The sequence below is a fragment of the Sinocyclocheilus anshuiensis genome, unplaced genomic scaffold, assembly GCF_001515605.1.
Source record: "Sinocyclocheilus anshuiensis isolate Anshui unplaced genomic scaffold, SAMN03320099.WGS_v1.1 scaffold71, whole genome shotgun sequence".
NCBI lineage: Eukaryota > Metazoa > Chordata > Actinopteri > Cypriniformes > Cyprinidae > Sinocyclocheilus > Sinocyclocheilus anshuiensis.
Genome location: NW_015548203.1, coordinates 996,076 through 1,019,857, shown reverse-complemented (window position 1 = coordinate 1,019,857; position 23,782 = coordinate 996,076). Strand labels below are relative to the sequence as shown.

The following is a 23,782-nucleotide window of genomic DNA, read 5'->3' as shown; positions in this document are numbered from 1 at the left end:
TGAAAGTTATATTTCAAGTGCCTTATGCTCACAATACTCTGTTATGAATGATGGTACTTCTAAACTAAACTGTGCTGACTTACTTTATGGAAGCTCATATTTATGCTGATGATACCTCACTATTGTTATATATTTGATGTAGTGATTGACTGACGGTATAATACTAATGTACACAGATTTTGTGTTTTGTATGCTGGAACTGGAAAAATGAATGAAAATCCTCATCATACTTGGAATTCAAAAGGTGCTGCCTTATTATGAAATAATTGTATAGAATAGTATTGTTTATTTTTGTGTATTCATTAATGCTTTACTAGTGCTTTTTGTAGTGCCTTATGCATTTCAACTGTCTTATGTGTGACAGAGTATCACATACACTTTTAAAGATCAAGCAAACTTTATTTTCTCCAGAGTGCACTTTCAGATTTAAACTCCATTTTTTATGTTATATTTGTCAATAAAAAGAGTCCACCTCTTTAGATTACAACAACTGCATTTCTGACCTAAACACTTTGTGTATAGTCACTGTGCTCTTTTTGGATGAGTTTGGTTTGAATATACTTATATTTTTAATTGCTGAGCAGCAGTGAAATGTGAAAAGCAGTGGGCTTTTGAACATATAATTGCCTTATCAGGTCACTATTCAAGGGAGCAGATCTAAAACTAAACTAAATGTTTAATCATTTCAGGTCATGAATAATAAGTATGGTTGTATTTATGTATGGAATAAACATTATTTTGAATGTGATTTGCCTAGTTGATGTTATTACACAAATATGTCATCACAATAATCATCTATAATCGATTTTGGGGGTTTTAACCCCAAAATCTCTGGTGTCCAATTTTCCACATAGGCTATTACCAGATATTCCCACATATTATTCTCAATAGAAAACTTTATGGAAAATTACAGGATGTTTTACATTAATTGTTTGTAATTATTTAAGTGAAGGATTATTTTACTTTAATTGTTAATATATATTTTATTTCATTCTATTTTATTGAAAGGAGACTTTTACGCAAGCATTTCCTGGCCTCGACGCGGGAAGTTGTCATGTGTAGAATGAGTTGGCACACATACCGGAAGTAGATTAATGTGACGCGTAATCAGAGTGCAGCAGAAGTTGTGACACGTATCTGCAAGCCTTTCTGTGACTATTTCTGCTTTTACTTCAAATTCGGTAAGTTCTAATACAATTATTTAATTATCTACACTTCAGTCATAAGTAGAGCTCTTATGAATGCGGGTAATTGTATGAGAACCTTAAATAACAGCGTATTTACACATGTATTGTACTGCTCTGACAGAGACATGTTTAACGTTATGTCTATGTGTTTGTTTACATATGTATTCCCATTATACTTACGTATATTTACAGACATGTATGTCTATTACCGTCTAGTAGTTTAAAGTCTTATTTTCCGCTTGTTTGCAGCCAGTCTAAGCAGATGTAGTTGACGCAGTACATTTGTAATTCATTCATTCATATGTAATATATTTGATGAGTTCTATCAACAAATATTTATTCCTTCCCTTATTATCAAACATTTAGGTATAAAATAATGATTTCCTGCCTTTAATTTTTTTATCTACTATGACTTATTTGATGAATACACCTGCACTTGCAAATTTTCTTCTCTTTAATGAGCGAACTTGCTCTTTGTGAGTTGGGATGATGTACTACAAAACTATAGTATTTGACATGAATTGGTTATTGATCGTGTCTCATAATCTGTAAAGGCCTCAGAAATGATTTAATCTTGTGGATGAATAGCTGGGGCTATACTGTAGTAAACATAAAATGGTGCTGTTGTATCAGTTATGATTTTAATGAGCATCACCAGAGGACTTGAGTGTCTGCATTTGATTTCATACATGGTAATAAATAAAAGGAATGGGTGTGTTTTGCCCCTTGGCTTTTGTTCAGACTTATATTTTCCCAAACCTTGTGCATATCATATTTAATGCTAATTTATGTTTTCAGGGTCTGGTTAGTGATGCGCATGTAATCTGTTAGGCTGATTATTGCTGATATGTTTTCATAGACTTGCAGGTAGCTGTCATGAGTCTTCAATGGACGGCCGTGGCTACATTTCTGTACGCCGAGGTGTTTGCGGTACTGCTGCTCTGTGTCCCTTTCATCTCCCCAAAACGGTGAGTTTCCGAAGTTGTTGAAACACAATTCACCCAAAAATGAAATTTTGCTGAAAATTAACTCAACCTCAGGTCATCCAGCATGTAGATGAGTTTGTTTCTTCATCAGAACAGATTTGGAGAAATGTAGCATTACATCACTTGCTCACCAATGGATCCTCTGCAGTGAATGGGTGCCGTCAGAACGAGAGTCCAAACAGCTGATAAAAACATCACAATAATCCACAAGTAATCCACACCACTCCAGTCCATCAATTAGCGTCTTGTGATGTAATATCAGCTGTTTGATAATTTACTAAATTTCTCCAAATCTGTTCTAATTAAGGAACAAACTCGTCAACATTTTGGATGTAAATTTACAACAAATTTAAATTTTTGGTAGATTGGTTCCTTTAAGTGTGGTTCCTCTTAATAATCTCTGATAGTCATCAGGTTCTGGAAACTTTTATTTCACTTCTGTTCCATTTTATTCTATTGCACCAGTTTTCTTCAACTTAGCCTCTTTCCAGGAAAGATCCCAGAGTGTTACCAGTACTGAAATCTGTCCATTTGTGGCGAAATATTGTTGCTGTGTTACAACCTTAAAACACGAATCATTCTGAGTATTTGGTAGAGTTGAGCTGAGTTGGATGTTTTAATTCCAGCACTACCAGGATAATTAAATTCTGTTCAGTGCTTTTATTCCATGAAAAGAATCTTGTGAGGGAGTCATTTCTTAATTCGAGAGCATTCACATGACCTTCCAATCAATTTAAAGGTTGGGACACTTGGTAAACAACATTTTCATAGAATCTCACAGATACACTCTGAGAATTGGTGTGTTTGCACAGACTCATCAAGAAAAAAAACACAAGAAATGCTTCTCAAAGGCATCTGTATGTGCTCCTTTTCTGGTGTGTAGGAGAAATGTAAATTTTAACGATGTTCTTTGGACTTGTTGAGAAAGATTAGTGTTATCGTATGTGCTCTTTTGCCCTCTGTTTATTAAGGTGTTATCTCTGTTGTTGCCTTTGTAGATGGAGCAAATTTTTCAAGTCTAGACTGGTCACTGTCATCACAACGTATGGAAACACCGCCTTCATTGTCATCATTTGTATTCTTGTCTTTCTGCTCGTAGGTGAGCTTGAAAACACCTCACTGCATTGTTCTCATTAACCAGTCTTGTTCAAAGTTTCTGTATAAATCTATATATAAATCTATAATATGATGTTAAAGAGGATGTATCATTATTAAAAGTTGCAAAAGCAGGTCATTCAGAAATGATTGCTGTCATTATGATTGATGTCATAATGAGCTCATGAGCATATGACTGCCTATATTTACATATCAATGCTTACGTACTCAGCAGCTTGGCAGGGTTACTCATTTTGTATATGAAAAAGTTAGTCATGAAAGATCATTAACATACACTTACCTTTCAAAAATTCGGGGTCAGAAAATTCAGAATATGAATGACTATATGCAATAATTAAAGTAAAAACATATTTATCTGTTAATACGTTCATTTTGACAGCCAAGCAATTTCTCGCTATGAGTTTTGCCTTGAACTAGATTTATGAATGAAAAATCAAAATGAAAGTTTTTGTTTCTGCCACTACAGATGCATTTAGAGAAGTGAGAAAATACAGTGTGACAGAGAAAGTGGATCTGAGCAACAACCCCGTGGCCATTGAGCACATCCACATGAAGCTCTTCAGAGCCCAGAGGAACGAATACATCGCCGGCTTCGCTCTGCTCCTGTGTTTGTGAGTGTTTTTCCCCATGTCGCTCTCATTTTCTATGGTACTCGCTCCCGCAGGTCTCTCTCGTTTCTGTATTTTGCCCACCTCAACATGTCTCTCGTTGGCACTGGAGCTTTGGCACCAGTTTCTGAACACGATCAGTTACATGGCACGGCCTGATTTCATTTTAGTTGACGGCTCCCAGCAGATTTCTGGACCATGCTTGTAAACAGAACTTCAACCGTACTCTCCAAACAGGGTCATTGGGTTCACCATGTTCTGTCCCTGAGGAGTGCAGATGCACAAGTTGTTTCATTGTATGTGTTATATTGCGGTACCCCCGGTATTACCAGCCAACTGGCAAATAACATATTTACTCAGACTTTTTTTGTACTCGCATTAAGCGTGAGTGTAAAATAGTACCCTACAGGGTTTTTTTTGCTACAGGTTGTTTTTACTAGGTTTTGTCCTCAACTTCCATAACACTTCTCAACTGTCACTGTAGCCTGTTACAGCCCAGTGCTGCAGAAATCATCTGTCAATCAAATCAGACCGCCCGCCCACTCAAGGATATTCAGGACAGATAGGTTATTTGTGTCACAATAAAAGATATTCTGTGAGAAATTTTATCAGTGATGTTTAGTTAAAATATTATCAAAGTTATTGATATGAGATGATTTTACAGAGTGTACTGTTCGTTGTGATAAGAATGATAAGGGGAACTTCAAAAGGTGAAATGGCTAAAATGTTTGGCACATCTGTCATATGACAATAAATAATCTACACTTTACTCAGTAAAAATGTTATATAGAAGCCATAAGAGACTTTATTTTGAAATGTGACCCAGTCCGAAAACCCAGAAACTTTAAATTCCATTATCACAAAGTCAATGATTTATTTATTTTTTGCTTTTAATTCTGTGGTTAACCAACAACCATCAATATATTCTAATATATTTTCAGAACCATCATCTTTCACAGCCTCATTGTATTTATAATTCAGTCTTGCAAACTATACTTACTTTACTGCTTGTAGATTTTTAATAAAGACTGAAGAGAAAAATCCATTTAGGTTTTTGTTGAGGGAACCAGGGTGATGCAATAGTTAGACCCTTCTATTTTAATTAAATACTTTGTGCATTTAATTTTAATTTAATTAAATATTTTGTGCATTTAAATGCATCCATTTTCATTATCATTATAGGTCCTCTCCTTAACCCTGGGCCTACTTTAGTTATTTATCCACACTGAAAGTGAAAATTCATTAATGTTCTGTTTGCATAAATTACTTGCCTGTCATGCCAATTAGCTTCCTAATTTCTCCAGCACAGATTTATGTTGCATCCCCACCCTATTGGAGACTTTGTCTTTATTTATAGTCACAAAAGGTGAATGAATTGTGTACAGGTGTGGGGCAGACAAAGAGCAGAATATGCCGCTATATTACAGTAGACATGGAAAGAATCTTATGTTGAGCTGGTTGGGGTCCCCCACACTGTTTCTATTCACAAACCTCATCCACGGGTACTTAACTTCCTGCATCCCGATTGGCTGGTTCGTTGTTGCGCTCTATTCTTAACATTTGAGAGTCTCCCAGCTCTGCATAGTTTTTCCTTACAGGGGTTTCACCATATTTTCTCTGAATGGCAGGTTATTTATATCCTGCCGGATGACTACTACATCCATTAGCGATACTACTTCCCTTGCCTGCCGGGCTTGAGTGTCGTTTTCGTAATCACACGGACAGCTGCAGGACATGTGATCAAGCAACTGGTGACGGGCATTATATTTAGCCTGTGTTCATGGCATTCTCACTGGCAGAAAGGCCACGACTCCTGTCACAAAATGGCCCTCCTCCACCTTGCCAGCAAACACGCAGATGCCACAAAGGTGACTAAAGTGGCGCATGACGGTTTGACATGTGCTTCAGGCATGTTTGGCTGCAGTAGCTGTGTGGACATTTCCAGTGTACATTGGAAATGGCTAAGCGATTAATGCAAGATAATGGGAAACATTGAAAAATAACTTGTTTTTAGACAATATACACTAAATGCAGTCTATTTGTCTTAGTCCATTGACACCTGACAAAACTTAGTTAGATTTATGCTTAAAATAGGACAAAAATTGTTAGTGGGGTAAGAAATACATTAAATTAAAGATATATTTTCTGACGTCTTCTGAAGTAAATTAATCTTTTATGGATGTTTGGAACTTTTTTTTCTCTTTTCCTTTCGACATTTTATACACATGTATCTGATATTATAATTTTATTTATTTTATTTATTTTTTAAATTTTTCTTCTCTGGCTTTATTGATTCTGATATTATGTACATATAACCAGTCATCATTATCTGAAAATGTTTAATAATCTAACCTTAAATATGATCAAGTATTCAAGACACACTTTTTTTATTGCAAAATAATCTAATATTTTTTAATCTCATAGAGTATATCAAGAAGGGTCATATTTCACCACCAAAAAAATATTAGAGAGAAAATGAAGCCTATTTTTAGGACCAGTAAGTTTTGTAGCATTATTTTCATGGCAATAAAAAATGTTTCTTTATTTAAAATATAGATAAAAAAAAAGTACGGTATTTATACATGATTTGTATATGCAGTATTTGTTGTACTGCCTTTAATTTATTATGATTCTAATGGAAATTATTTTTGAACAGGACTTTATTGCAGTGAAAATATTCTATTTTTTAAATTATTGTTTTAACATGTCTGTACTGTATAAACACTTGCGCCAACTAAAAATTACTTGTTTTCTTATATTTGGCCAATTTAAAAATCAGGAGAGGTTAAAGTGAATCTACTGTAGGTCGCCTCATATTACCTTTTTACGTCATACAGAGCGTTTGACCAAAGTGTGGGCTTCTCTTGCATTTATGCAAGTTGCGGTTGTCCATGGTTCAACCCATCTGCATTTTGGTCACAACAACTTTTTACGAAACCTTGAACCCTTTTACACATGTGGACACTGACATGAAGGGGATGCACGCTGCCTTTAGCCTCTGCATTCGAGCTCACGGTTCAGATGTCATCAGCCTGCATCTCTCAGCTCATCTGGCTCTATGAAACTGTAGAAGACTGACTGTGTAGAGTGAGGAAAAGAGCTAAAAGCTATACACTGTCTTTACGCTGGTGAAAACCATGTGATGTATTTGCTTATGGTCGAGCAGTAGATACTAATTTGTTTATGCTGATTTTTGTCGTGCTGTCTTCCGATGGCGATTAATGCACATTGGTGTTTCCTAGAAGTGTCACGCATGTTTCTGGAGCGATGCTACATAACCCAATCTCAGATTTTGGATAGAACTATTTAGAGAGATGTTATTTCTGTAGTCCACTTAGAAAAATAGGCATGTATGCTCAGATTTGACTTCTCCCTTTTAGATTTGCATGTAAAAATGAACATATGTTATTCAAATGAAGATATGTGTGCCAAAGTGCTCATACTCTGAGTTTCATGATTCTATATACTTTTATTTACTTGTATACTTTTATATACTTTATATACTTTTTTTCTGGATTCTTTAATGAATAAAAAGTTAAAAAGAACAGCATGTATTTAAAATAGTTTTTTCTTTTTGTTGTTGTAAAAATATACACTACCGTTCAAATGTTAGGGTCAGTAATAATTTTTTCTTTTCTTTTTTTTTTGAAAGAAATTAATTCTTTTATTCAGCAAGGATGTGTTAAATTGATAAAAAAAGTGTCAGTAAAGACTTAAATTGTTAGAAAAGATTTCTATTTTGAATAAATGCTGTTCTTTTTTTTACTTTTTACTCATCAAACAATCATAAAAAAAAGTATCACAGGTTCCAAAAAATATTAAGCAGCACAACTGTTTACAACATTGATAATAAAATCAGTACATTAGAATGATTTCTGAAGGATCATGTGACACTGAACACTGGAGTAATAATGACTGAAGAAAATACGGCTTTGCATCACAGAAATAAATATTTTAAAGTATATTAAAATAGAAAACCAATATTTTAATTTCACAATAAATTCATCATGATACATTTTACGTAAAGTTTTAGTGTAGAATGGTTCAAATAAGTGTTATAGAATCTGTTAAAAAAAGAAGAATCCAAGACACTTCTTCTGGTCCAAAAAAGTTAAAAAGCCATTATTCACATTCTGGCCATCTCAATAAACATTAAAAACGCCTAAAACTCTGCACACTGATGCATTTCGGCCTTCAGCCTTCCTTAGAGTGTGTCAGGTTTCAAACGGATGACAGGTGTAGATATAAATAATTATATATAAATTATGTTTAATATTGAATGCTTTTGTTTGTTTAATACCATCCATCATAAAGTAGTTGATGTCTGGAGCACAAATGTGTGGGATGAGTTACGCCATGAAGTTCAGTGTTTAGATTTAGGGGTTTGTTCAAATAATAGTTATAGAGATCGTTGCCTTTTCAAGCACCAATAATTATGCCAACATCTGTTTCTGTATAATGCAGAATCGCAACGTAGGCTGCTGCTGCGGTGAGCCGTAACGATCAGCTACACACTGACTGTTTAGTAAATCCACTCGTGTCTGATGAGTTCATGTTGTTTTTTTCCCCTCCAGGCTGTTGAGACGTCTGGCCACACTGCTGTCTCAGCAGGCAACACTGATGGCCTCTAATGAAGCCTTTAAAAAGCAGGCGGAGGGAGCAAATGATGCTGCGAAAAAGTACATGGAGGAAAATGAGAAACTGCAGGAGGTGAGTGAGTTGTGCATGAAAATGCCGGTTTTTCATGACCCTAAAGGCTTAAAAGGAGCAGAAACCTTTACCTGGTACCAGGTTAATGACCATTGGTGTAACTACAGGACATGTGGGTGGGACAGTTGCACAGGTGACTATGATGAGTATGCTGTATTAAGAAACTGTTCACCCAAAAATGAATATTCTGTCATTGCTCACCCTCATGTGATTGTAAATGTCTGTGACTAACACAAAAGAAGAAGTCGGTAAGCTGCTCTAGTGACCTATTTCAAATAAATAAATGATGGTGTTGGAAAGACATGAGAATGACTAAAATAAATGATGACAGAATTGTAATTTTGAGATGATTTATTCTTGAATGATTGCTAACATGTTTGTGATTTAGTTGTGATCCCACATGCACTTCATTAGCAATGGTTTAACATCACATGTTCTCATGAGTCATTCTGGTTTGTTAGGCGTTCTCCATTTGTCAGTCCTCAGAGAAACATTGTACATCAATATCCCAGTGCTGCAGACTTTGCATTTCACCTATAGAGGGCAGAATTTCACATTATGTCTAGAAATAGGCCTTGAGTTTACACAAGATGTGAAAGTGAACAAAAGTAGCACTTGATACTCGCCTAGTTTCAAATGCTTGTAGAATTACTTGTTTTTTTTTTTTTTTTTTTTGGTGGTAAGAGATATAAATGGCTAGAAAATGCCAAAACCTTTGGGACTTATGACCAAAAATGAAATGCATATTACTATTTAATTAAGCTTTTTTGTTTGGGGTTGGTAAGATTTTGTTTATTTATTTATTTTTTATTCATTTATTTATTTTTTCAAAGAAGTCTCTTATGCTCACCAAGGCTGCATTTATATATATAAAAAAATACAGTAAAAACAGTTATATTCGGAAATATTATTACAATTTAAAATAATTACTTTTCATACTCAAGAAACATTTTTTTTTATTATGAATGTTAAAATTTAGTGTGTCCATGATGAATAAAACTATTCAAATGATTAAAAAAATATACTGACCCCAAACATTTGAACAGTAGTGTACATATTTATGATGAGAATAGTTTTCATAAAAATATTTTACAATTAATAAATTAATATAAATTTTTATAAAATTTCATAGGAATATATTGAGGAACTAGTGAATATGAATAAAATATTTTGACTGTTCTAGTTATAGTATTGCATATCAAGAAGGCATTGTTGATTGCATCTTTAAGTAGGACAAGTAACTCAAATATTGAGGTATGGTTTAGTGGTTGATAACTGAAACTTTATAGGTAGTGATAAGCTTTCATCATTGTGCTCTTGAGACACAAACACATTTGCGTCCAGTGGATTTCTAGTGAAATTCAAGGAAATTGCTAACCGCTTTGTCAGTTATTTAACAGATGTTAATTATACAGTGTAAACGATGTAGAGCGGAACTATAGTTCAGTAGAGCAGTTCCATGTTGACACTTTTTTTTTTTTTAGATGCAGTGAAAGGAGAAAGTACTGAGTGCTAGTTTGTGCCCTGAGTGTAGAATGCATATTGATGCCTTGACATCATCAAACTCGCTCATGGCTGTTTGCCAATGATTAGTTATTATTACAGCACTGTATGGATATTTCTCACGCATTCTGGTTTGTTCTAAACCTCTGACCCTGAGTATTTAGCTTCTGCTGGTAATTCAGACTGAAATGGTTAACAAACAGACTAATTTCATCTTTGTTTGATGGATAAATTTAGTCTTGCGTGTTCTGTTATTAGTTTGTAAGCATTACACTTGTAAATATATTTAAGTTTGAAAATTTCCCACAGTGGCTGGCGTGTTTGGATTTTTTAATTTTTTAATTTTTTTATATCTGTTTAATTTCCATTTTTTTCAGCTTAGTTTTCTATATAATATTTATTTTATTTTATTTTATTTAAATCAGTTGATTTAGTTTTAGGACTTCCAAAGTAATGTGCTAACTAGTATAATTTAACTAGCATTATTCTCAGCACAATTTACGTTATTGTTATCTAGTGGCATTTTCATGTTTAATGCAGATTATTATTAGTAGTATTATTTATATACTATTTTAGTATTTATTAATATTTTGCATCAGCTTTTAATTCTATTTTTCTTTTTAATTTTAGTATAAGATATAATAATTTTATGTGCTTTTTGTCATTTTTATTAGTTTTTTATTATTTTTTAAATCTTTAATTATTGTTTTAATTTTGGTACTTCAACTTAAAATGTATTTCAGTTAGTTGCCAAGGCACCATTTCTAAATGTTGTTTTTTTAAGTTAACATTTTTTGTAGTATTTATTAATATATTAATACTTAATTAATATTAAGATATTCTGTTTTTAATATCTTAATATTTGCATATCGAATTGCAATTGATCTTCTGTCTTACATTTATTTACATACTGAATTGTCATTGATCTGGTGTTTCTTGCATATATATTTAGCCGCTTTTACACTTCACTACGTCTATGCCTATTGATTCTTGCAGTCAAGAAAAAAAATTGCACCGACTATTATGACAGTGGCGAAATGTCTCGCACATGGTATGACATTTGCAAACACCATTATTTCCTTGCACGTCTAGTTTGTTATTAAAAGCCCTGAAAACGGCTATCACATGCTGTGTTATTGTCTTTAGCACATGTAGTTTATTAGTATGTGGATGCCCGAGCGTGGAGAATGCTGGGATAGATCAGCACCGCGTGGCTCAATTACAGTGCTGACGTGCAGTAAGTCACCGCATTGATCTTTGCATGCTGTCACCCCATGCAGAAGCACGGCACACGTGGGTTATCACACACGCACCGTGAGCCATAAACAAGAGCACAAGCCGCACTGAATGACAGATGGTGCAATATTTCAATTTAGTAAATGAAGTTTGACTCTGGCAGAATGAGGCCTGTAAATCTCCCGCACACAGAGTGTTTTGCCACTCTGTTCTTGAAGCGTCTGTACAGGACGTGTGTCCCTGAACAGGGCGAGATGACCTGACCAGGCCTTTGTGATTATTTCGCTGTGGTTATTATTTATGGATGTGAGCGCATAATCCATGTGTAGATGCTAACAGGGTCGTTCTGTGAGGGGACGAGGTGAGAACAGCACATGACCCCCTAAAGGGCCTGTATCGATCTCTCATCTCTGTTCAGGGGCAGACCGTTCTCTATCATTGGTCCCCAAGCAGGTGTTATAGGGTTCTCACATTTAATCAAGTGTGAACAAGGTCATGAATTTTGCAAGGTTCTGCTTCATAAAATGTAGTTATATTGCAGCTATTAGTTATGTGAAATAGTTTTTTAATAATTCATAATGCAATTAGCCAAGATGGATCCATCGGTAGATTCGTGAGGGTTTGATGGTTGGAACTGGCCGTTTCGTTTTCCATTCTTTGAGCATTTTACTTTTTAGCAAGTCCACTTATAATGTTAATCAAGGTTTTATTTTAGTTCATTTTGACCATTTTTCACTCTTTCTGTGGGAATTTAGCAGGCTGTTTTTGCTACTTGTACTGTTAAGGCTTTACTGTATAGATAAATGACCTTTGCTGTGACTGGCGAACCTCCACATATCGAAATGTAGGCAGTCATGTGGTTGTGACGTCATAAATGTGGCAGTTTTGCACAGTGTTTTTGCTGATTAATTCCCGTAAATGATCTGGATGAACTCGTGAGGGAGGTTTGCATTGTGAATGTTACAATGTGTCTGCATTGTGCATTTATTTATTGGTTTATTTCTTTATTAATAAATAAATATATATTAAATAATAATTATAATAATATTGTTGACCTAATCATTGCCAACAAAATTTCTTGATGATGTTTTAAGTTTGAGTAATATTACTGGATTTATACATTTTTATTGTTTTAATGGACTTATCCGACGCATATATAAATGATTCGGGTGTGCAAGGCACAGTATTTTCTGTTTTGGTCTATTATCAACTAAAATAAGATGAAAGCATCTATAACATACAGCTATAGAAATATTACAGGTCAAAAAGTGGTAAATTTAATCATTTGGGAATACCTGAGCAGCTTATGTTTTAGATATAAAAAAAAATACTGAATTAAATAAATGAGTAAAAAAAAAAAAAAAAGTGTTTCACTGTGCTATTTCAAAGTTTTATTTCACTGCACATTATTCTCATTTTCCGAAAGATTTAACCAGGGAAGGGGTTAATATTCCAAATGTATATTGATGCAGTTATTTTTATTTATTTATAAGTAAACTTAAGTTTACAAAAATATTCTATAAGACTGTAGAAATTAAGACTTTATTACTTCCAATTCCAACTATTAAGTTTACAGAGAAATATGAAATGTTGCTCCTTCTGTTTATCTTTATTCAATTTAAATTTTTATTATGATTATCATTTTTATATTTAGTTTATATATAATCTATTATGGAAGGAGCATTTTGCCGTGCCAGCGTGTCAAAGAAATTTGCATCTTTCATTCACAGGAAGCTGCATATGATTTACCCTTGCTTCTAAATTAAACGTATGAGTACATGACAAAAATGATGCAGTTTCCTAGATTAAGGGATTGACACAGCAAGCATCTTCTTCACTCTCCTCTACGCCCCATTTAAGGGAAGTCTTTTCAGCTTGGTGCTTCAGTTGTATTTTAACTTTCTTTTAATATATCTGCAGGAAACATCATCCAAAACATCTGACCCAGATCTAGTTGTTCCCCGGGCCAGAAAACATCTTTCCCTCGTTTGACATGAAGTAAAACACTCTCCTGTGTTTGTTCCCTTGTCCAGGTCACTTTGAAAAGGCTCATTTAAAAATGTCTGTGTGCCTTGGGCTGCATACCTTGAGCGGTTTAGCATTAAAATATTCACTCAGTCAGGTTTTAACAATTTGTGGAACTCCTTTCATGTATGAGAAACTTTCATGACCCTTGACAGCCGTGCCACAATGTTCCTCATGCTGTTATGTGTTAATTTGTAAGCAGAGCAAGAGTCTGTTAGTTAGCGCTGACTGTTACTGATGTTTCAGACAGTTATTGTTCATTAATGACCCCATGAAATCAAAATTGCACTGTAGTTAAATTTGATTTGAGCAGATATGTACATTTAACTTTTCTTCTCTCTCTTCTGGGAAATACAAATATTGGTGACATCTTGGTCTCAGGACTTGCTGTGCACATGTGGTGCTTTATCCCACAATGCATGACCTTTTTCAACGGATTCCCAGTGTTTTCCCTTACTTTTTATGAGATGATAAGAGGATGTTACTTTAAACATGCTACCTGATGAGGACATGTGACACATTTGCAAATTGCATACTTAAATATATTTAAATAAAAATAGTAGGTTACATTAAATATTCAGCATGCATTAAGCTGCACACCAGTTTCATTGCATAATTGAGAAACTATTATAGTTTTTATTAATTTATTTTGAATCAGTTTTGTTGTATTTTCCATTTTATTTTTTGTTTTTCCATTAGTATTTTTATTTTGCATTTATTGTGCATTGTAATTTTTAATTGTTTATGCACACATCTATAGTTTATATGTCTTCAATATATAATATATGTCTTACATATCTAATATATGTAAGCTAAACTGAGAATACAAGTGCTGTTTAGTACAAGTTAAAATGAGAAATGGTGCCTTGTCAGCTAGCTGAATTTTTTTAAATATATTTTCTTTTATTTAATTTAATGTTTATTTTATTTCAAGTAGTGAAAATGTTTAAGTTTTAATTTTAGTTTTAGTTAACTATAATCACTTTGCAGCACACTGGTATTAAAGTCCAAAATTAACTACTCTCATTGACTCTCAATAAACTAATCAAATAAGAAAATCTTTTAAAACCATTGTTTATCACTTAGCATATAGATAAGCAGCTTTTGTATAGCTGAATCTTGAAATGATTTTATCAGTAGTAACTGGATTCGATTTTGCTGTTAAAGGGTTTTGTATTTAACTGCATATGTTGTTTGAGTTGATCACATTATTAATTCTGTAGTGTTCTTGTATTTAGTGAGTCTACAGGCTAAAATCATCTTTCAGGAGAATGTTTTATGTTTGTATGAGAAGTGGGCCAATCAGATGTGAATGGCTACCGTTGATGGTTACTCACTAACTGGTGACACAGATGGAGATCATTGATAAACCTAATTTTAACATCATTGCCATCCCTGGAAAATAGAGCACTTGTTTTTTTTTCTGTAACTTAATATGTTAATGAATGGCCTGTGAAACTGTAAAAAGAGTCCTTTCAGGACAGTTGTTTAGGTTTTCGGTGAAATGTTTTCACATCTTCAAGTTACATCCCTGTCCTTATATTTAGCTAAAAACTGTTTGCCACCCATTTCACTTCTGAAACTTGATGAACTGGATGTATTTGAAAAAGCTGGATTTGATTTTAGTTATTGGGAATTGATAGAGTCAAGAATAAATCGCTCACAATAACATGTATAACAAAATTAAACCAGATTGAACATGAGTCTATGTTGACACTTGAAGTGTTTTATCATATATTTTACACCCTCTCTCAACATCCTCTGGGAATTCAGAGCAACACTTTTTGCGAAATAGCTGATTATCCAATGATATGACTAATAAAAAGACTTACTGTTTTTCATCAGAAACTGCGGGAAGCGGGCGTTGAAGTGCCTGAAGTGGGTGGGAAGGCCAAGGGTGGCGTGGAGGAGGATAAGAAAAGTCTGACAGAAGAGGTCAGGAAACTGAAGGATGAACTCGACGCAACAAAGAAAGGTACTAAATGACTCTGAATCACTCATACACTGAACCGCTCCCTGTTTACATATTTAAAAAAACAAAGCTACTGTGTGCTTGTCTATGGTTGCACAGTCTCTTAGTGAACATTAATGCCCAAAATTAGGCTATTGAACAAATTTTGTTTATGAAAATAATTAGTATTAAAGGGATAGTTCACCCAAAAATGAAAATTCTGTCATTAGTTACTCACCCTCATGTCGTTCCAAACCTGTAAGACCTTCGTTCATCTTCGGAACACAAATTAAGATATTTTTGATGAAATCCAAGAGCTCTCTGACCCTCCATAGACAGCAACGCAACTACCACGCTCAAAGCCCAGAAAGGTAGTAAGGACATCGTTAAAATAGTCCATGTGACATCAGTAGTTCAAACTTAATTTTACGAAGCTATGAGAATAAGAGAGAGAAGAATTGTTGAAAAAGTATTCTCATAGCTTCATAAAATTAAGGTTGAATCACTGATGTCACATTTCTGGGCCTTGAACGTGGTAGTACCCTTGCTGTCTATGGAGGGTCAGAAAGCTCTCGGATTTCATCAAAAATATCTTAATTTGTGTTCTGAAGATGAACGAACGTCTTGCAGGTTTGTAACAACATGAGGGTGAGTAATTAATGACAGAATTTTCATCTTTGGGTGAACCATTCCTTCAATGTAATTATTCGATTGGATCATGCGAAATGCTATGTGATATTATTGATTTAACAGAACAACAGAAAAGTCAACAGAAAAGTCATTTCATAGGTGGTGAAAATGACATTTCAATGAAAGTTTATTAGAACTAACACTTTTTCTTTGGAATAACGTTAACAGAATGCGTTAATGATTTGGCCACACAATAAAACCAGGAGCATTTATTGAGACGTTTATTGGAACATTTGCCGTTCAAAATTTGGGGTCACCAGGGCTGCATTTATTTGATCAAAAATACAGTAAATGCAGTAATATTGTCAAATTTCTGAAAACATTAGAAAATGTTTTCTATATGAATATATTTAAGATTTTAAAATGTGTGATGCAGAGCTGAATTTTCAGCAGCCTTACTCCAGTCTTTAGTGTCACATGATCCTTCAGAAATCAATGCTGCTTAGTATTTTTGTGGAAACTGAAAAATTTTTTCAGGATTCTTTGATGAATTGAAAGTTCAAAAGAACAGTGCTTATCTGAAATAGAAATCATTTGTAACATTATGAATGTCACTCTTTACTGTAACTTTTGATCAGTTTAATGCATCCTTGCTTCATTATTTAATGTTGTCAGACATGGGTTCAGAGTACATAAAAAAGACCTTACAGTGAGCAACACAAGATGACCTCAGCAGAACTAGTCAAAAGAATGAGCTTAGTAAGATCGATTCCCATGCCTCCTTTCACATGTGCTTGTATTTAGACAGTGCTAAAGGGTTCATGACCCTTTGATGACCCCCAAATTGAAGTCTCCGTTGGGTCATCTTATACCAAAGCACATTTTAAGGGTACTGCACAAAACCGTAAGTGAGCTTTAATAGTTTTCAGATCAACCTGCCATTTAATAAAATGAGTAGTGTATTAACACTTCCTTTTTAAAAGTGTGGGTTCAGTAAGATTAAAAAAAAATAATAATACTTTTATTAATCAAGCATTAAATTGAATAAGAAGTGATAGTAAAAACTTGTACATTTTGTACAAATTTCTATTTCAGATAAATGCTTTTTTTTTGTAGTTATTCAATTTATCAAAGCATCCTGAAAAAAGAATGTATCAAGGTTTCCACAAGAATATTAAGCAGCACAACTGTTTTCAACACTGATAATAAGAAGAAATGTTTCTTGAGCAGCAAATCAGCATATTAGAATGATTTCTGAAGCATCGTGTGACACAGAAGACTGGAGTAATGATGCAAAAAATTCAGCTTTACAGCAGAGGAATAAATTACATTTTAAAATACATTGAAATAGAAAGCAGTGATTTTAAATTGTAATTATATTTCACAGTATTACTGTTTTTACTGTATTGTAGATCAAATAAATAAGAGACATGGCAATCTTAGCAACTCCCCAATATTTAATTGGTAGTATGTCAATCACATGGTCTCTTCTGGTCTCAGTGAACAGAATTTGGGCAGATTAAGCTGCAAAGTGGACCAGAGGTTCCACTGAAAGTCAAAGGTCTGGCTCTGTGATGCTACTGTAATCTGGAGAATTTGTAGACCTACAGAAAAGGTCATTTAGATCACTGACTCATGTATTTCTAGTACTTATTGTTTGCTTGTGTGTGCAGCTCTTCACAAGTCAGACAGCGATGTGAAGGCCATGAAGAAGCAGGCTGAGAACCTCACAGCGGAGTACGACCGTCTGCTGGAGGAACACGGCAGACTGCAGGTCAGAGCTCATGCGTGTGTCACACTGCTGACATCTTTCCCATTCTAGCTCTGCTCGAGTCCATAGTGAGCTGCCTCACTGACTTCAAAGATTGCTGCCTTCTAAGGCAGTATACTAACTGAAGTGAAACCTGAAGTGACCTGAAAAAAAGATGAATGATTTCAGTAGCATCCAAAGTATGCGAGTTTAGATGTGGCTAGTCTCTGGTTAAACATTTATTCTATTTCTTATGCTAAACCTCGTATGCATAAATACCAAGTCTTATTCATTGCTGCAAATCTGTTTTTTTCAATGAACCATTTCACTGGTTTGCTTACGTCTTCCCTCAAAAGTGTACATAGAAGTTCCAGCATGGCATTTTACATGAACTTAAATGTATTTGTAGAAGGATGTAGGTATTATTTTTTTTAAATTAATGTTTATTTATAAATTGGTTAATTTGATTATATTATTATTCCATTGAGCTTTCATCAAATGACTTCATGGAAATAAGAAAGAAAGTGTTTCATTGTTCTTTTAAATTTTTTTTTGGCAACAGTTCATGTTTGGTTCAAATTATTTTGGTTTACTCTTAAAAGAAATCACAGTTTTAAACCAGCTCACAATATTGAAAATCAGAAAGGTTAAAAAATATCAGTATAATATTTTTTTGTTTTGTCTGTAGCGCTCTGCCTGACCATATTGATTTGATAATAAAACCTTGCTATTATGTTATTAGTTATTAATATGAATGATTCAATTATAAAAATGAATTATTATTATTTTTATTGATGTTGCTTTTAAATTCTTTTTTTAAATCCATATTAATGTTCTTGAACTGAATTTTCATTCATTACCTTAACATTTAGAAAACCTAATGGCTATAACGCCTTAAAATAGTACCCAGATTGGTAGCTCGTTATGTTTTAAAACGGAGGTAGTTTTCTCAGAAGTGTCATCTTTTAAGAATCATAACAGATCAAAGAACATTTTCCTGTTGCTCATGTAGCATTCCTGTCGCTCCGAGGCAAGGGCATGGGTTCACTTCCCAGGACACACACATACAGACTGATCAAATCAATGCCTCAAAAGCACTTTAAATGGATAAAAACATCTGAGAAATTAATAAATGTTAACATCTCAAACCACGTTTGAATGCTCTGCATTTCAGTTTCCAATCTGCCCTGATGCCAGCTGTTCATGTCAATCTGCCTGCATCTGCTGGAGTTTTTTTTTTTTTTTGCTGCTGCTGAAAGCAAATGTTATAATGCAGCTAGTGTGCAATAAGGATACTGTGGCATCTGTTTTAACAGGGATTAAAGGTATAACAGTGTTTAAAGAACTGCAGAAAAATATCACAGACTGAATCCCAGTTTTCAAAACCGTACTGTCTGTCCTATTGTGCAAGATGCATTCACAATCACAGTTAGGTGGAATTATGCTATTCTCTACTTGAGCTACAGGAAAGCTTTAATCTCACACGTACTGTATATTAAAGGGTGAGATCCATAGTGTTGGTAAAAGCAAACAAATTCAGCAAATGTCACATCTCCGAGATCTTTTGGAGCTGAGGGGCAGTGTACATTGGCACCATTGGCATGTGCCCAGTTGGCATCTGTAGCATGTTGAGTGAACGTTATGAGGAAACGTGTTTAAAAGAAACAGATGCTTTCCTGGAGGGTCTGATATCAGTATACTAAGAAAAGTTAGAAATTAGACATGCTATCATCAGCCTGTTGCTCAGATTACATGGTGAGCGTCAGTTTTCAAATATCATAAGCAATGTATCGTAAAGTTTAACTTCAAGATGCCAAGACCCAACTCAAAGTGTTTTTATTAAATGCACACAAAGAAGTTTACTCTTTCTCATTTGCATTTATATCAATACCATAATAAACCCGTATTTACTTTCAAATATATTTTACTTTAACATTATAAAGCAAGTAAAATGACACACATGGTCTTCTCTCTGTGGCTGATGATACTAGAAGAGATTCCTTCACTCTCTCTTTATTCACTTAACTCAGAGAGAGATTTATTTTTTTTACTTTTTTTTTTCTGTGCTTTTATTACTCTGAAGTCAGTGCACCTGTCAGTCGTCCTCCTCTGGAAACATGAACGTTATGACCGGTAGTCTTCTCAAGTGTGTGTAAGTGAGCCCGAGAGGGTGGGAGTCAGATAGACAGGCTTCTCTTGTTTACATAAAAATAAGCAGCTCATAAGAGACCGTGACTCATGAACACGTGCTGCAGTTATTGCATGTCACACGCTCAGCACACAGCAACAAGGTGCTTACTGCTTTCATGCACATCACAGCGCTGCGAAGCCATACATTTTTAGATATACAGTGTATATATATATATATATATATATATATTTGTTTCTGAATTTCTTTGGATCTCGGCATGATGTCTAGCTTTGTCAGGCAGGTCCTATTTAAGAGATTTCTTGATTGCGAACAGGTGTGGCAGTAATCAGGCCTGGGTGTGGCTAGAGAAATGGAACTCAGGTGTGATAAACCACAGTTTTAACAGGGGGGCAAACACTTCTTCACACAGGGCCATGTAGTTTTGGATTTTGTTTTCCCTTAATAATAAAAACCTTCATTTAAAAAATGCATGTTGTGTTTACTTGTGTTATCTTTGACTAATATTTAAATTTGTTTGATGATCTGAAACATTAAAGTGTGACAAACATGCAAAAAAATAAGAAATCAGGAAGGGGGCCAACACTTTTTCACACCACTGTATATATATAAATATAAATTCACCATTTTAAACCACATTTTTTACCTTCTTTAGTCTTAATTTTCATACTCCATTTAGTCCCTACATTGATATAAGCTCGTTCTACCTACATGCATAATGATTATACAGGATGATGATGATGATGATGATAATAGTTGAGAGTAGTCCTAAAATAAAGCATGCAGGACACTGCTAAGACTTGCTGACATGACGTCAGCCACCCAAAATCACTCTCCAAAGGATTGTGCAAATCTGTCAGTTGGAAATATTGAAAATTTCACTTCTTTCTGCTCTGTCTCTGAACGCAGGCCAAATGCGACTCTCAGCAGGACAAGAAGTCCGACTGAACGAACATCATCATGCACCTGCTCTCTTTCCTGCATCCTCATTGGCTGATAGCAGCTCAGCTGGCTGCGCATCACTCCTCTGGCTGTGTAAGAAGAGGGTTCCGTTCTTCATTCATGCGCTTTCACGTGATTCATTAAAGCCTCTGCAGGGTTTTCACACACTGTCATATGTTTTCTTTCTGCTTTTGCTGTGAACTTCTAGTGTTTAATTTTTATTTCAAGTGTTTTGGTTATAAACTCATTTTAGAATTGAATATCAGCTGACATGAGTATTACATTTCTTGATGCGTCAGTTTGTATGTCAGGTACATTGAGCCTCATCAATGAAACACAAGCAGAGTGAATTTATGTTCACCAAAAAATGAAAATTTGCTTTAAATTTACTCACCCTCAGGCTATCCAAGATGTAGATTAGTTTGTTTCTTTAAAAAGTTAAAGTTATAAAAGTCTAAATTTGTTTTACAAACAGCTTTTTGCTTCAAAAGATGTTAACTGATGGACTGGAGTCATGTGGATTACTTGTGGATTATTGTCATGTTTTTATCAGCTGTTTGGACTATCATTCTGACGGCACCCATTCACTGCAGAGAATCCTTTGGTATTTGTTTAAATAGCCATATTGAATTGAATGCCACAATTTACACAAGCCTGATTTTTACAAACAATTTACTCAAATTCATTCAGCTTGGGATTCATAAATGAGTCCCATTGTTTATATGGAAGGACCAAGAAAAAGTTTACAGGATATTCTAGACTATATGTTTTTGATATGGTAGTTGTTGGGTTTCAATTCTTTTTTTTTTTTATTAACTACTTTAATTTTCTTGCCTTATAGGACAAACCTTCAGTCTTTCATTATGAATATGGATATTTGGTTGCAGTACAGATGCATGTGTTGGTTAATTTTAGATCTTTGATTAACAGGGTACATGACACTTTACACCCAATAAGCACTTAAGAAAGAAAATCCCTCCAGTTTACGATCGACGAGCCTCATTTGTCATTTTGACTCTTACGTCATGCTATATAGGAAGATATTTTTGTTTTATTTTGTCTTGGGTGTGGGATAGCTCATATTTTTGGGGGCTATTTTAGAGCAGAGTGAATAAACTGCTTCTTTCCAGTCCTGTCTGGTTTGAGGCCACTGAGTCAGTATAATCTGATATGAGCCCGGCAGGGCTGTTACAGTGGGTAAGAACACCGCTTTGGCAGAAATATTAAAGCATCCACAGCTGATATTGTGTTTCAAAACACAGCGCACTATCTCTCGTCCTCTAGGTATTGAAATTATATTAATGTCACATTTGAGGGCCATGCGTTAGTTTTGCATTTAAAGGTTACCTGGTTGAACTCTGTTCACTTGCTGTTTTACAGTTTAAGTGCCCCGGGTCTCTTTGCTTCTTTTCTGGCATGTGTAAATAAATATCTTTGCAATCTTAGAGCAGTGCCACCTGAAAAAGAATCAGCCGGAATGACATCATAGCCGTGTTAAAATAGGGATCTGTGGGAACAACTTTAGCGCTGTTTTGGGCTCCCAGGGCATCGGGATTGCTGGCGGAGTGTCGGATAATTCATAGTCAAGACCTCCTGGACGGTTACCAATCATGAGAATGTGAGGAATGACATCTGCTAGAGCACCAGTTCAATGAAAATGTCAGTGTATACCTGAACATTGAAATGGCAGGAGTTCATTTTAATAGTTTAGAGGTCATGTCATATTATATCATTTTCAAACCCGTAAATAAACAAGTGAACTGTAGTACTGTTAAAGGGGCTCTTTCTTAATATGCATTTCCAAATGTAGCTGCTTCTTTCTTATATCAGGTTTTTACTTTGAGTTCTTGCAAAAAAAAACAAAAAACTAAAAAAAAACATGCACTGATATGTTGGCAATGATGGAATAAACAATACTTGGGCGTCATGAACATGTGATTGCGTAGTTGTGTGTAATGCACGGTTCTGATAGTGCTGTTAACTGCCTCGAATGTCTTCAGGAAAGTTTTGTCTGCAATAACGTCAATCTGCGTTATTTCACTACGAAATTTGAGTATTATGTGTTCTGGTGATGTGCTTTAGTTGGGATGTTAAAAAACCAAACCAATAAATCCTACTTCATTTATCTTGGCTGAATCTGCAGTGTATTTTTTTTTTAAGCAATTTTTAATAAAACTACTTTTAAGCCTATCAGTAGTTAAGGGGACCGTTCACTCAGAATTGTCATGTTTCACTCAAAAGTTCCATAAAACTATTATAGAAGTGATCCACATCAATTTGTGCACTAATTGTTAGGAAGTCATTTGGAAGGTTTTTCTTTTTCTTTTTGGTAAATATTTCCCCTCACAGGCTGTTAATCGTCTGAACGAATCGTTGATTCACTGAGTTTAACGTGAGAACTGAATCAAATTCGATTTGTGATCGAATCAGTCTGACCACATATTTTCATCGAGTCAAGTCACCTTTATTTATATAGCTAGCGCTTTATGCAGTACCGATTGTTTAAAAAAAGCTTCATAGAAATAAACAGATTAATAACAGAATAAATGATGCAAACAGTGTTGATTCAGTTCAGTTCAATAACTATCAATTAAAAAAACAAATTCGATTCAGCTGTAACGTTTTGTGAACTGAATCAAATGCTTCACTGAGAATATTTGACTCGAAAGAACGATTCATTCATGAATTGGACATCGTTACTCTCAGAAGTCAAGGACTATCAGTGAATAGCGATTTATTTCGTTCCATTCATCACAGAAATCTACCCTACGACTTAAGAAGGCTTGGGATACTGGAAACAGTTACAGTTTGTGGTGTTTTGTGTTAAACTTAAGTTACAGGTTCAGGTGAGTTCAAACACGATACTTTCTGGCGGTCTCAGTAAGGGTAAATGCGCTCAAAGTGTACACAAAAGAGCTATACTCCTCAATTAGCAATGTGTGCATGCCAAAATGGTTTTGCTCAGTTAACATATTTATTAAGGAGAAAT

General features: G+C 34.6%; 1 protein-coding gene across 2 annotated transcripts; it reads left to right on the top strand.

The window, feature by feature from the left end:
- The first annotated feature begins 1,063 nt into the window (after nt 1–1,063).
- Nucleotides 1,064–20,964, top strand: LOC107653425 (B-cell receptor-associated protein 31-like). 2 transcript variants are annotated; one of them, XM_016440136.1, is made up of 8 exons: nt 1,064–1,181; nt 2,047–2,155; nt 3,172–3,272; nt 3,756–3,900; nt 8,472–8,607; nt 15,217–15,346; nt 17,626–17,726; nt 20,761–20,964. In XM_016440136.1, the coding sequence occupies exons 2-8, from the start codon at nt 2,064–2,066 to the stop codon at nt 20,797–20,799; spliced, it is 744 nt and encodes a 247-aa protein (XP_016295622.1). In that variant the 5' UTR covers nt 1,064–1,181; nt 2,047–2,063; the 3' UTR covers nt 20,800–20,964. The 2 variants fall into 2 exon arrangements, with proteins under 2 accessions (XP_016295622.1, XP_016295623.1); XM_016440137.1 differs by having other exon boundaries at nt 1,070–1,163; nt 2,038–2,155.
- Nucleotides 20,965–23,782: the final 2,818 nt, after the last annotated feature.